The sequence below is a fragment of the Xiphophorus couchianus genome, chromosome 17, assembly GCF_001444195.1.
Source record: "Xiphophorus couchianus chromosome 17, X_couchianus-1.0, whole genome shotgun sequence".
NCBI classification, from domain to species: Eukaryota; Metazoa; Chordata; class Actinopteri; order Cyprinodontiformes; family Poeciliidae; genus Xiphophorus; species Xiphophorus couchianus.
In genome coordinates, this window is record NC_040244.1 from 6,293,209 (window position 1) to 6,306,371 (window position 13,163).

Here is a 13,163-nt window from a genome sequence, read left to right on the forward strand (position 1 = left end):
GCAATGTCCTGTCTTATTTATTAGGGATTCTGCATTTATATTTCAGTCATGATGCTGAAAAATATCTTCAGAGGACTTTTTGCCGTTTTCTTTAACGATTCCCACACCTTAATGATAAACCACCGTGCAGCCTGACAGATGATGTGTTTTTAAATGTACAGCAGTGAATGATTCAACGAGACTGTGTGAATTTTATTTTGGGAGAAATATAGCAAGAAAATTATCTTTTGTGCGTCCCAGTATGAATCATTTGCAAACAATTAAATCCCCCATGTTTTTAACTGAAAAAAATAATAATTAAATAAAAAGTTAAAAAAACAACACAGCATTAGGATAAAAAGTTGATCACAGCCTCCCCAAAGTGAAGAATGGTGGAGGCTGTGTCATGCTGAGGGTTCTTGATTCTCGAGAATAGACAAGGCAACAAAATTTTGGTCAAATTTGTGTGTAAAGATCGCCCAATCAAAGTCCAGACAAAAAGCTAATTGGGGATATCTAGAAAGATTTTAAAACTGAAGTCCTGACACTCCATCAAATCTGATTTTATAAAATGGGTAAAACTTTGTTGCAGGTAATTTTCACCTCAGGAATAACATATGCAAATCCTGGCTGGACAAAATTAACACGACTTTTTGTCTTATGTCTAGCAGAACTCCTAAGGTGGTGGTTAGAGGTGTTTTTGTGTGGAATGTTACTTTAGCAGCCAAACGCTGCAGTCTCCAGAGAATAAAGTCCATTAACAAGGACACTGTGGACTTTGAGCTGCTCTGTTATACAACACAGAGAGAGAGAGAGAGAGACGCATCAGCGGCGAAGAAAAAAATTTGTCAAAAAATGAGAATCAAAGCAGCTAAAATACACAAAATAATTACAAGATTCAGCCTGGTCTGTGGACTGTAGTATTTTTCAAACCAAAACAGAAAGTGAGAATTCAAAAAGCAAAATGAAATACAAAAATAAAAAGGCTCAAAAACAAATTTTCAGAACAGGTGGTATAATTTTTCTCTGACTTTGTTTGTACCCATTTTTCTTGCTAAAATCACAAACTTTGACAGATTTAAGTGGGAATATATGGCAGACCAACACAAAGTATCACATTAATTATTAATCCTATCAGATCAAACAGAGTGCAGGCAATCCATCCAAATTTGCAGTACCGTAAGTTCGTCACACCCGCCGTAGCAGGGAGTGAAATTAATCTGAGCAGCACTCTTTTAATAGACGGTAAAAGTAACTGCTAGGTATTGAAAGTTCCAGTTGTTATGGAGAAATGGGGAAATACATTTATTTAAAGAACTGAGTACAATTAAAATAAGCAAAAATATCCAGGCGGAGATTTGAAATTTAGATCATAACTAGTTAAATGGAAGGATGACGATTTGTTGTTTTCAATTCTTACAAACAAAAATCTGAAAAGTGCAGCATGCATTTACATTCAGCCGCTATGAGTCAGTGCTCTGTTTAAAAGCCTTTTGCTGCCGTATTAGCTGCAAGTCTTCTGGGGTCTGAAGGTTTTACATATTTGGTTTTTGTCCAGAATTAGCCTTTTTTACCTACTTCCTCCTAAAATAGACGAACCCCACAGCATGATGCTGCTACAGTCATGCTTTACTATGGGATGTGTGTTTTTTTTTTTCGGCATGGCTCCTACATGGTTTGTGGCAAACTAGGTAAGCTAGGTAATAACCTAGTTAACCCTGGTTGACCTAGATTTCATTAAGAGGTATTGGAGGTACAACAGATGCACACCACACTTTTAAGATTTCTCTTTTGGAAAAATATTTCTTAACCATGTAAATTTTCTTTATAGTTCCACTAAATGTGTGTTTATGATCTAAAGTAGTTGGATAAATGACTAGCCTCTCAGACACACCTGCCTCTGCTGATCGTTAACATCTTCAACGACTCTTGTAGCTTCCTGATCTCCTTCTGAGCTCTTATGACCTGCCCCAGATCAGTAAGGGGAGCTCTGATCTTCTAAAACAGGACGCCAAAAAAAACAGAAGACGTTTGGTAGAAACAGAAAGTAATGTTTCTGAGTAATGAAGGAGAATAGAAGAAGCTGATGCATGCAGCTCTCTGACGCACCTGTGCTGATGTGGCTCAGGTTTTACTTCCTTTTCAAATCGTGGACATCCCACATTTCCCATCTATTAAATTTCTGTGTTTCCTGGCAACCCAGTCAATCTCTCTCCATCCGAATCTTTTTCCTTTACTGGTGAAACATCTCTCTCTGTTGCCTATGACATGATTCTGCTTTAAAGGTTTTCTGGTCGAAGTTGACGTCAAACGGGGAAACTTCCACCCAGGATCTGACGACTTTGAGACGTCAACGACAGGAGAAACGCTGCGAGTGGTGAGGACCGTTCTCAACAGGAGACACTTCCTGTAGCGAACCTGCTTATCTTCACATAACGCACAAACAAGAATGAGCGACAAATACATCACAAGAGAGTCAAAGTATTGGAATTATGTAAAAAAATTAAAAGTACATATTTAACATCATTAAATGTGGATGAATCGAGTAGAAGAAAATCACAACAATGAAAAACATGGATCTGCAGATGAAATGAAAAATTAAATTGTCTAAGAACAATAAAATCTGTTTTTAAATTACAAAACACTGACAGATCAGTTTTCTATAAGCTTTTAAAAACAGAATTTGATCCATTTTTCTGTTTAACTGTTAAAATTTTATTCAATGACAAAATGATTATGAAAGTTGAAACAAAATAATTTAATTATATTAAATAGAACATATTTCATAGAAACCCCAAAGACCAAATGTATTTTTTAAATTAAAACTTTAAAACAGGGGTGTCAAACTCATTTCTGGTCATACCAAGATCATAAATGCTCTTAAAGGGCCAGCTGTGCCGAATGTATTCATAAAACCTGTTCACAAACTGCTAAAATATGAATGAATTCTTAAAATTAAATATTAGTGAAAATCCTTTCAGTCCCTGCAAGACTTTGTGATTCTTTTAGTGATTTTTGCAATAAAAATCTAAATGTTTGTGGTAATAATTTGGAAATATTTGCAATATTTGTGCTTACTTGTGACAGTAGATGCGGCTTTTTATTACTGAATAGATCATGGACTATAATCTGACATCAATTAAAGCTGAGGCAGCTTTTTAGTACAAGTAAGAACATTTTTGACAATTTTTGAGAAAAATCTGTAATAAACTCCCAATTATGTATTAGCGTAAAAAAAAGTGTAGGGATTTATTGATTTTGGGTGAATTTTCACAATAATTCGCAAGAGACTGGAGGGACTGATTGATATAATTTGGTAGTACATAGATAAAAACTGCATTGATTTGATTGATAACATAATATTTAAGCACAGTTAGTGTTTAGTTTAGAATCTAGAGGGCCACATAAAAACTTGTGGTGGGCCAGATTTGGCCCACGGGCCTCGAGTTTGACACATGCTTTAAAACAAACATAGAAAGTAAAATCTTCATCACGGTGTGGCGTCTTGAAATGCATAGCAATTAATTACACATTCTCACATTGTACTACACTTCATTATAACATAAAGCACAATTTTGGGTGATATTGTGATACAGAAACTCATGGATTTAAGTACATTATATTTAATCGTCACTGTTTCACTTTTAAGACGTTGCCAGGGGAGACAACACCAAAGTGAACGTTCCTGACAGCTACAAAGTTTCTCCAGATGTTCATTTTGGTCTCCACGTTTTCCTTTATCCCCTCCTAACCAGCCAGTCGTTTTATTTCTGTTTGCAGGTTTCTGTCAACTAGAGGGAGACAGCCTCTAACTTCATTATGCAATCTGTTGTGTAATGATGAACAAATTGAATCTTGCATCCTGTGCTCCCAGCTTATTAAGTTGGATGCGTTTCTTTTTATAAAAACTAAATAATTAACTCCTCCTAGGACGAAATAAAGAAACCCAGCATCATTATGATGTAATTAAATCTTGGACAAAACAGAAACTTGAAAACAATGAGAGCAGAAAAGCAGACAGATGGGAAAGATTTCTAGAAATTATCATTTTTCTCCCCAAATTACCCAGACCTGGAAATTGTCTAAATGTAATTCCAGACTCTCACTTTTTCAGACGTCGTATGAATTATTTTATTTCTCAGCAGAGTCAGAATCAAATTATGCCAACCTCATTTCCCTTTTCTCTTCCTCCTCTGTTAAACTCACACAGACAGAAAGTCTAGATGATAATGCTGATATGCTTTCATGTTTCCACATATTTCAACTAATGCGGAGAAAGTCTTTCCTTTCTCTTTTAAACGACATTAGCACAAACGGCCGGCTATGCAGGTGCGAACCTCTCCAGGCAGCCAGCCAGGCTGCCAGGCAGGCTGCCAGGCAGGCTGCCTGAGGACAAGACACAGGGTCTGCTCTGTTGTAAATGTCAGGTGTCCTGCTGCTAGAGCCAGCATGCATTTCATTACTAAACATTCATCGATGCAAGTTTAGCCGCATTTATAGGCAAAGCACACAGAGCAGGAACAGCAGCAGGAAGGGGATTTGGTTTGTAAAGCCCCAACCGTCGCTTTCCATTACGTTCCTTCTAGAGGGATGAGTAACCTTTAATAAATAGATATTTGAACGTCTTTCCATTCAAAATAAAATGACCCAAGAGATATTTGTGATGAAAAATGCTTAAGAAGTTTTCATTTGTCAACAGAAAAAGGAGGAAAACTGAGCAGAAAATACTCAGAACTGCCAGAGAGCAAGTCTTATTCACTGCGTTCCCAAGGTAACCAGTGGACAAAAAAAATAAAAAATTCAGCCAGCGTAACAGAAACATCACCAAGCTGTCATTTCACTCAACTTCTATGTCTGTTTTCTACTGCAACATACAACAGACATATGCTAAATGAAAATGTACTAACATTAAATGACAATCTCTTTATTAGGTTGTCATTTGCACAGCAAGCACATGGAGGGGAGCAAAGTTGCATCAACGGTACACATCGTGTTGTGTTTATGTACCTGAGAGACGCTGGAAAAGCCGAGGTTGCGGCAGCCGTTGCAAGGGGTGAGAGCTTCCCAGAATCCAGTGGGGCTGCACGTCTTCTCTGCCTCGTCTTCCTCCGCTGCTGCAGCGAGAGGCGGGGTGGGACGCTGTTGGCACAAAACCGGTGCAATGATTGCCTTTTGAAGACCCGTGATCTAAAATGATTCAATAAAATCAAACAACTAAATGAAACCTGGAGTCTAATTACTGCAAATTATGAGGAATCAGCGTAATAAACCTTTCATAAAACAATGGTGTCCGAATTTCAATCCGCAGGGCCCGTCCAATTGCAGTTTCAGTCTTTGCTTAACCACAGCTGATCAAAAAACTTTCATCATCTCTTTAAGGACTGCAAAGGCCTGATAATGAGCATTTAATTTCAGTCAGGTGTGATGAAGCAGAGAATAATCGATAACATCCAAGACGCAGACAGGAATTCAACGCTAAATTGTCAGATCGGTTTTCCTAAACTCTTCTGGGTCCATGTCAGGCAGCTTTCCAATGCGTCCTTAATCCAACTAATCAAAAACAAGAATTACTTCCTCAGCATGAACTGAGACAGAATCCTGCTGAAGCACATCCACCTGCTGACTAATTAACACCATCCTAATAAACAGGGTTTTTTTGTTGTCTTTTCTTAACGCCCAAAACTAACAATAACTGCTTCATATTTCTCTTTCGAAGCACTAATGGTGGTTAGTGATTGGTCAGTGGCACCTTTAGAAAAGCGTAATGGTGGCACCAAAAGCGGCAAGTAAAAAGTGTCAAAAACAAACTTACTAGCTGCACCATGCACAAGTTTTCTACTGCTTTGATGGATGTGCAGTCACCAGCTGCGTTTCCATTTAAAATGTGTGGAAAACGTTTACAATATTCCGTTAATATTGGAAAAAACAATTCATAATTGCAGTGTTTCCAATAAATAAGAAACAAGTCCTTAAAAAAACAGGACGCACCATCATCCTCCTACTACTTCCTGTCGTCTTCTTCCTCTTTTCGTCAAAAATGTGAGTTTTTCTGAATTGGTGTGTTTCCATTAAGCAAATTTATTTTTCCATTTGTTCAACAACAATGAGATCCTAAAAACAAAGACAGAGCTACACTGGTTTGGTTACATAAAGGACCACACACAGTACAGGTAGTACTGACAAAGAAGAAGACGGAAACTTACACACATCTACAAAATGGTTTCTTGGGGGCTTGTCTCTCCGTGTGTGTGCGTGGGCGAGCGTGCGTGTGTGTGAGGTGCATTAGGACAGATATATCCCACCTGATTCCACTGTGAACCTCCATGCAGCTGAGGGCACAAACCCCAGCAGGTTGCACAAAGTGAATACACCCAGAATATGAATACAAGGAGAAGAAGCTGGAGGAGGAAGGATGGAGAAAACATTCTAAGCAGCAAATGAAAAAGGAATGGAATTATGGGTAGTAAAAGGTGGACCAGTCGCTGCAGACTGCAGAGGGCCCTTTGAACAATCAGTCATCGATCCATCTAAAATGGACTGCAGTGGCCATACACACATGCTGCACTGGATGGGAGGCGTTTCCTTTCATTACAGTAAAAATCTAATGTCAGTCCATGTTCAAGGAAAAGGATCTGTTTAATTATTCAACAGAGCTGCAAAGCTAATCAATATTACACAGGCTGTCAAAGCATGCTCTGCGTCTGCATCATGCAACCTTTCAGGAATTATCTCGTCTCATTTGATGGACAGAAGAGTTAATTTCATATCAGAAAAGATTATGATTTGGATTAAGTCTGAATAAAGATGCTTAGATGTTGTCATAATGGTTGTTGCTGCCAGAAACCTGTCTACCCTACAAGGAAAATACATATTTTTATACATTTGCTCTTCAATTGAGCAACTTGTTAGAAAATTAGGTCTTATCAACTTACTGTAATAAAATAAATTCAGGTTTAGGTAAGAACAAGACTGAAGATGCTTCATCAAATTCAAAAATACTCAAACATACCATAACAAAATATAACTTGTCTCCCCTGCTCTAAATTTAATAAATTTATTTTTTTTATTGCATAAAAAACTGTTTTCAAATAAATACAGTTATAGTAGTAGTGCCACCCACTAGGTGGCACTACTGCTCTTCATTTGTAACTAATTCAAACAAAAACATTTAAAATGATCATATAGCATGCTTTTATGGAGTTGTTTACATTAAACGCTAAAAATATTACATATGAGCTACATTTCTGGAATTCTGCTGCTCCTTTTTAGAGTAAGGCAGGTCTGAGAAAATACTCATCTTGTTACTTATTTTGCCTCTTGGCTCCAGCTACCACACACACTGAGTTGTATTCTTCTCCACTGCACACAATGGGCACAGTGCCACAGCGAGATGCCATGTCAGAGAGCTGTTCAGAACTTTATTCATGACTAATGGCCTCACTAAATCACAAACTAATGGCCCTGGAAACATGTTCACACACCAGCCCTGAGGCACAAAAACACACACACAAAGCAAGTCCGGAACACAACCTAAATTGGTGCTTATTGAGAGAGAGAGGCATAAGATGGATTGAGATAATTACAGCCTAAATGACCTGAGGTGTGTGTGTGTTCACTGCTCAGACACAGGTGTGTGAGCCTCATGGTTTCAGTGCATGCGTTGCTGCAGATGAATATAATTTGGCTCCATTCACACAGAGCAGACATGGGAAAATGATGAGCTATTGATCAGCGTCACAACACTCAAAGAAAGGAGAGAAAGAAAAACAGACGCGCTGCAACGAGAGAGTACAAAGCGCAGACACACACTGATTTCTGTGTGGGCATCTGCGGCATGAAGGCTCAGGTGGAAACGATCTGCATGAAGCTGAAGTTTTCCGATCGGTTCGTAAAAATAACCAATAGATCCAGTTAAGGTTTGATCAGCTTTTAGTCCAAACATGGATCAATGACAGAAAACTAACATCTCCAGGCTCTGAGCAGCTATTCGTTCAACAAACACATTACAGCCGCTTTCTACCTGCAGCAAGAATGGCGTTTTTAGCATGTTTGTCTGATACTGCCCTCTGCTGGGGAATCTGAGAAAGTACAAACCAAAGTATAAAGAGGAAGGAACAAAAAAACACCAATATGGATCAGCAATGGAGTCAATTTAATCCAGCAATAAGATCACGTGCAATTGTAAATATATGACAATTACAGATAAATTGAGTTAAAAATAATGACTGGAATAAGTTAGAGAAAGCAGAAAATGTTTGAAGAGTTAGTATTTTAATAAGATCTTATTATTTATCAGTATTTGCAGCAGCTTCTCTGGAATCTGTCAAAAACGCGTGCCGTTACCACTCCACTCATAAATATTTAATTACCTTCTCAGTTGAAAAGCTGCTTGTTAGAAAGGACTTTGTGTTTTCATTTAGCAGATTTACATACTATTTTGCAAACATTTACACCCCAATAAATTTGAAGAGTTGACAGCAGCAGCTGTTTTTTTAAAACTATTGTCATGCACAGAAGTTCACAAGCATTTTTCTTTCAATTCTCTTACTGACTGAAATAAATATTTTCTCATGAAATCCATGACAGATAGTGCATCTCTAACCCTGCATTGGTGTACGTCAGGAATGCATTTGGGTTACCACACTAACATTTGAAAATTAACTTTCAAGCTTGTCATGCTTGTTAACATTAAGTTCAAGTCTTAAGTCAGTTTTATGTGTTGAGAAAAACAGCCCAAAGTTTGAATTAAACCACTCTAATCAGAAAACATTGATTTCAGCAGACGCTTATCAGGAGTTGGGATCTAAAGAAATCAAACTCTTGATTAAATATTCTCTAATTTGAATCCTTAATGACAGGAAATGTAAAACAAGCTGAAAAATAGAAGATGCACCAGTAGGAATAAATTATTTTGTAACACAGCTGACTGTGGTTTGTAGAAAGGGAATAGCAGAGACGAAGGATAAAAATCCCTCAAGCGTAGCCCTCAAACATCTATCTGATATTCCCTGGAAGCGCTGTTGAAGTTTAAAGTTTGAATGTTTAACAGAACAAGTAAAAACAGGAATACAGAATGTATAAATGAGTGTTTTCCCTCTCTGTGTAGATAATCTGCACAGGAAACCAAAACACTCCTGCCCACGAAATGATATGTGAAGCGTGGGCTAAATCTGCACAACGTAAAGGGGATTTTCATACGCCATCTGTTCAGCGTACACCTCTTCCTGAAGTAAACAGGAAGCTGCGCGTAACACCGTCCAATCCCACGTTACAGTAAGATTACACTGATTTATTTCCTTTTAATGGCGACTTCTTTTAAACTTGATTTTAAATGTTTCACCAGAGACTCATACTCATACTTTATATGCATTCATCATGGCTGTTTTCATGCTAATATTGGGCTTCAAAGGGTCTATTTAAACCATTACTGCAGCGTAAAATTATTAGATAACAGAATTGTTTCTGACTAAAGTTTAGACAATCTTGCATTTATTTTGGATTTGTTCTAATTCAAAAAGGATCAAAATTATACTCAATGAAATTTTGAGGAAATTGTCCAACAGGACAATGATTCCAAACAAACTGGAAAGATCATGTACTCAGTGAAAACGTAAATATTATCCTTAAAAGTCAGGTATGTGGCAGAGATAAAATCAGCTTTATCAATTTTGTCTAAAAGCATGCTCACATATCCAGCCAGAAACACAAAAGGTGTCGCTGAGGAAGATTTATCCGCATAGTAGTTTGTGTCTATTTATCAATTTCAACAAAAATCATTACCATTTCACCCTGAAATACGACACTGATTACCAGGATGAATGGATGTAAACTTTGTATCAGATGCTAATTTATTTTTAAAAAGTACCTTGCTGACTCGAGTCAAGGTGCCGTTCGGTCTGTCGGGGCGCTCCTCGTCAGACAGCCGCCCGCTGCCGAAGCTGTCCATGGAGTGGGACGAGATGGTGTGGCAGAGCTCCTCGAAGGAGTAGTCCCGGTCCCGGCACTTCTTGATGTCATGAAGCAGTTTCGACAGTTCGCTCGTCACGGCGTCATCTGTGGAGGGAGAGAGAGTGAGAGGAGGAGGATTAGAAAGTAAAGATTATTTAGTTTAGCAAAAATAGAAGACTGGACCTATTTTATATGCTTTCTGGTCAATGATAATCAACTCTTTACATTTTTAAATAGTTAATAGAACAGGAGATATGAAGGAATGTAACTTGTTATGCCATATTTCTAACAGAGGGGGCAGTGTTGGACCAGTTTAACACATGGCTGCACAGATGGGCAGTAATTGTTCCCCTATAGAAGACCTGATTTTTATGACAGAATAATGAAAAAACACATATTTTGAATATTTAGCAACCTGACTGTCTTTATGATAATCAGACACATTAATTAATTTCTATCTGGAATATAGTCCTGACCAATAATTCATGAACTAAACCGAATGCAGCAAATGCATTGTGATCATCTTATGCAAATACAGTCTGGTTTTACCGTAATATTATGCATGTATCCAGAAACTTCTTAAGTGTCAGTATTTACTTTAACCTCTGATTGAAGAATCAAGCAGAAACATTAAGAGGGCTAACCAATTTTTAAAAACATTGTGTGGCGCTCACAGCTGTTTTCCTTGCTGCTGTTGCAGAATTACTTGAAGTTATAAATCCTGAGTATTTGGATTTTAAACATGTATAATCTTGTAGTGGATTTAAACATTCACCTGAAGCCTTCATAGTTCTGTTGACAGCCTTAGATGTGTTTTATTGCAGCAGCATAAATCTACATTTACTTGAATAAAAAATTTATTCAAGTACATTTATTCTGTGGAGAAAAACTTTTAACAAAAGTCGAGCACTTTATTAATTTTACTTTAAGTAAATTAAAGAGTCGAGGAATTTAACTGGTAAATCCATTACTTCCTGTGACTTAGCGGCCAACTTCTCAAAATCACTTTTCAGTGTGAGGAAAACAAAGATCAGATAATGACTATAATAAAACAGTGGCATATCAATTTCTTTTATCATATCTACAGTAACTGCAACTAATGATTATTTTAGTCTTAATTATTCTGACAATTAATCAGACAAGAAAACTGATAAATTCTGCTGATTTTTCATTAAATTATATTCAATTATCATATTAGAAATGCATTAAAAGATGTAAATGAACAAATTTGTGTCTTAAAATAAGGATGAGCCTAATAGGAGACTGTTTTTTAAACAAATTTTGAACTAAGTGAAGCTAAAGTTTTGTCATTTGAGGAGTTTTGTGTAGAACATATTTACAGACAAGGTTTTTTTTTTTATCTTAAATGCAAAACAGGTTGTTTTGGACACTTTTCCTAAATACTAATCCGAGTACGCTGTTCTTCCAGTAAATGGCCTCTTTTTTAAGTCCGTCTTTTCTTAACAATTAATTGATTACTAAATTAGTTGATTATAATCAATTAATCATGATTCATTTGAATAATTGTGAATAATCGACTACAGTCGGTGCATTAATTTAAATGTATCAAGCCGATGGGTAAACCAAGCAAGACAAAGTTTCATAGTTAATTTCAGGAAAGCACATCATGACCACTGTAAAGTACAGTGGAGGATCTATGATGCTGTGGGCCTTTTTCTCTTCCAAATCCCTGGGATGCATGTAATTACGAAGTCCTTGGAATAAAAATATGTTGGTCTCTCATAGTAAACTGAAAATGGGTCACAAATGGGATAATGTTCAAACACAGAAAAATCAGCCATCTTCCAACTCACTCTTATGTCGGAGGGACGGCGAGGCAGCAGGCGAGGAGATCGAGGTCCGAGGTGCGGGCACGGGACACTTCCGGACCGGCTCTTCCAAAATACTCTGTCTCTCCATGTCGTCCATCATGTACTCTACAAAGACATGGACGGTGAGTGAAAGGACAAAACGGTACCAGCCAGACCGGGTCAGAGATCCCACTTCAGTTATTTTTCCTGGATCAATAAAGTAGAGCAATCAGCAGCATGGAAAACAGCTTGAGCTGCATTCAATTCACACCTTCGCCTTTGCCACAAAGTCACTTCACAGGTTCTGCTAGCAGAGCTGTCTGCTGTTTATAGAGCAACATAGGGGAAAGAAACTCCAGTGAGTGAGGAGACGAAGCAGGATCGACGATAAATTGTCCCAGAAGTTATTGCAATAAATAATTATGTTTATTGTGATAATGTTGCAACATTATCGTAACATCGTAACACTGTCAAAGATCAATAAACTTTAAATTCTAATGAACATTTAACACTGTAACTGGAAAACATTTTAAATATCCAAAATGAATAAACAAAATAACTGAAACACCAAATAAAAATTAATTATGAAGTCTCTCTAAACAAAAAGGTTAGATGAGACCAATGAACCAAACTGAAGACCAGTTTTGGTAGAAAGAGAGAGAAAGAGAAAAACTATAAATCATGCAAATGGAAATTATTGAGCTTGCTTTAATTTATCATGCGATTAATTGAGTTATTGTTTATAATCCCCAATTTTGGCATTTAATTATGAATCTAACAGAAAAGACTGAAAATAAGGGACATATTTATTTTGTATTTTCTACAGATTCTCTACAAACCGCAGAATAACGACAACCAGTTGGTTTATTTTTTTTTGTTTTTGTGTGCAGCATGAGGCGTCCAGTAAGTCAAGTGAGAATCATTCCTAACAATGTGCCAGAAAGCCGAGTCTCAGCAGCTACAAGCTCTCTGCATGTGTGTGTCCTTCTCCGTCTCCTCTCCACCAGGAAATGGCTCGCAGCTGATCCTTTCAGCCAGCCGCAGCTGTGCGCCCTTCTCGCCCTTTCTTCCTTCCTATCACACGCAAACACAGCCAGCCTCCCGTTCATGCTGATGCCCAAACATCTTTCCACTTCTGGCTTGGTGAGATTGGATTTGGATAGAAAAGTTTGTGACAGACATCTACAGCGGTGTGAATTTTTACGTTTCGAATGCTGTAATCCCTTCCAAAGCATATATATAAAGATTTTTTCCAAATGAATGCAGGACTATTTATAATGTAGCAGTAGGATCTTTTTCCTTTTTCCTCAATATGCAAAGTCCAGTTAAGTAAAGACGTGGAAGAACATCTGCTCACAGCAGACCAGTCCATTTAAATATTTCTTTATTCTTGTATGTATTATTAATTGAAAAGAATATTAAAAT

At 37.4% G+C, this 13,163-nt stretch overlaps 1 protein-coding gene across 5 annotated transcripts in view; it reads right to left on the bottom strand.

Annotated features, from left to right (window-relative positions):
- anks1b (ankyrin repeat and sterile alpha motif domain containing 1B) overlaps positions 1–13,163 on the bottom strand; it is a 184,485-nt gene that overhangs the window by 99,343 nt on the left and 71,979 nt on the right. For all 5 annotated transcript variants that reach the window (XM_028043366.1, XM_028043365.1, XM_028043368.1 and 2 more), the window contains 3 exons: positions 11,742–11,864; positions 9,845–10,032; positions 4,987–5,118 (listed from right to left, as the gene is read on the bottom strand). In XM_028043366.1, the coding sequence (XP_027899167.1) occupies positions 4,987–5,118; positions 9,845–10,032; positions 11,742–11,864 (443 nt within the window). The remainder of the gene's footprint in view (positions 1–4,986; positions 5,119–9,844; positions 10,033–11,741; positions 11,865–13,163) is intronic.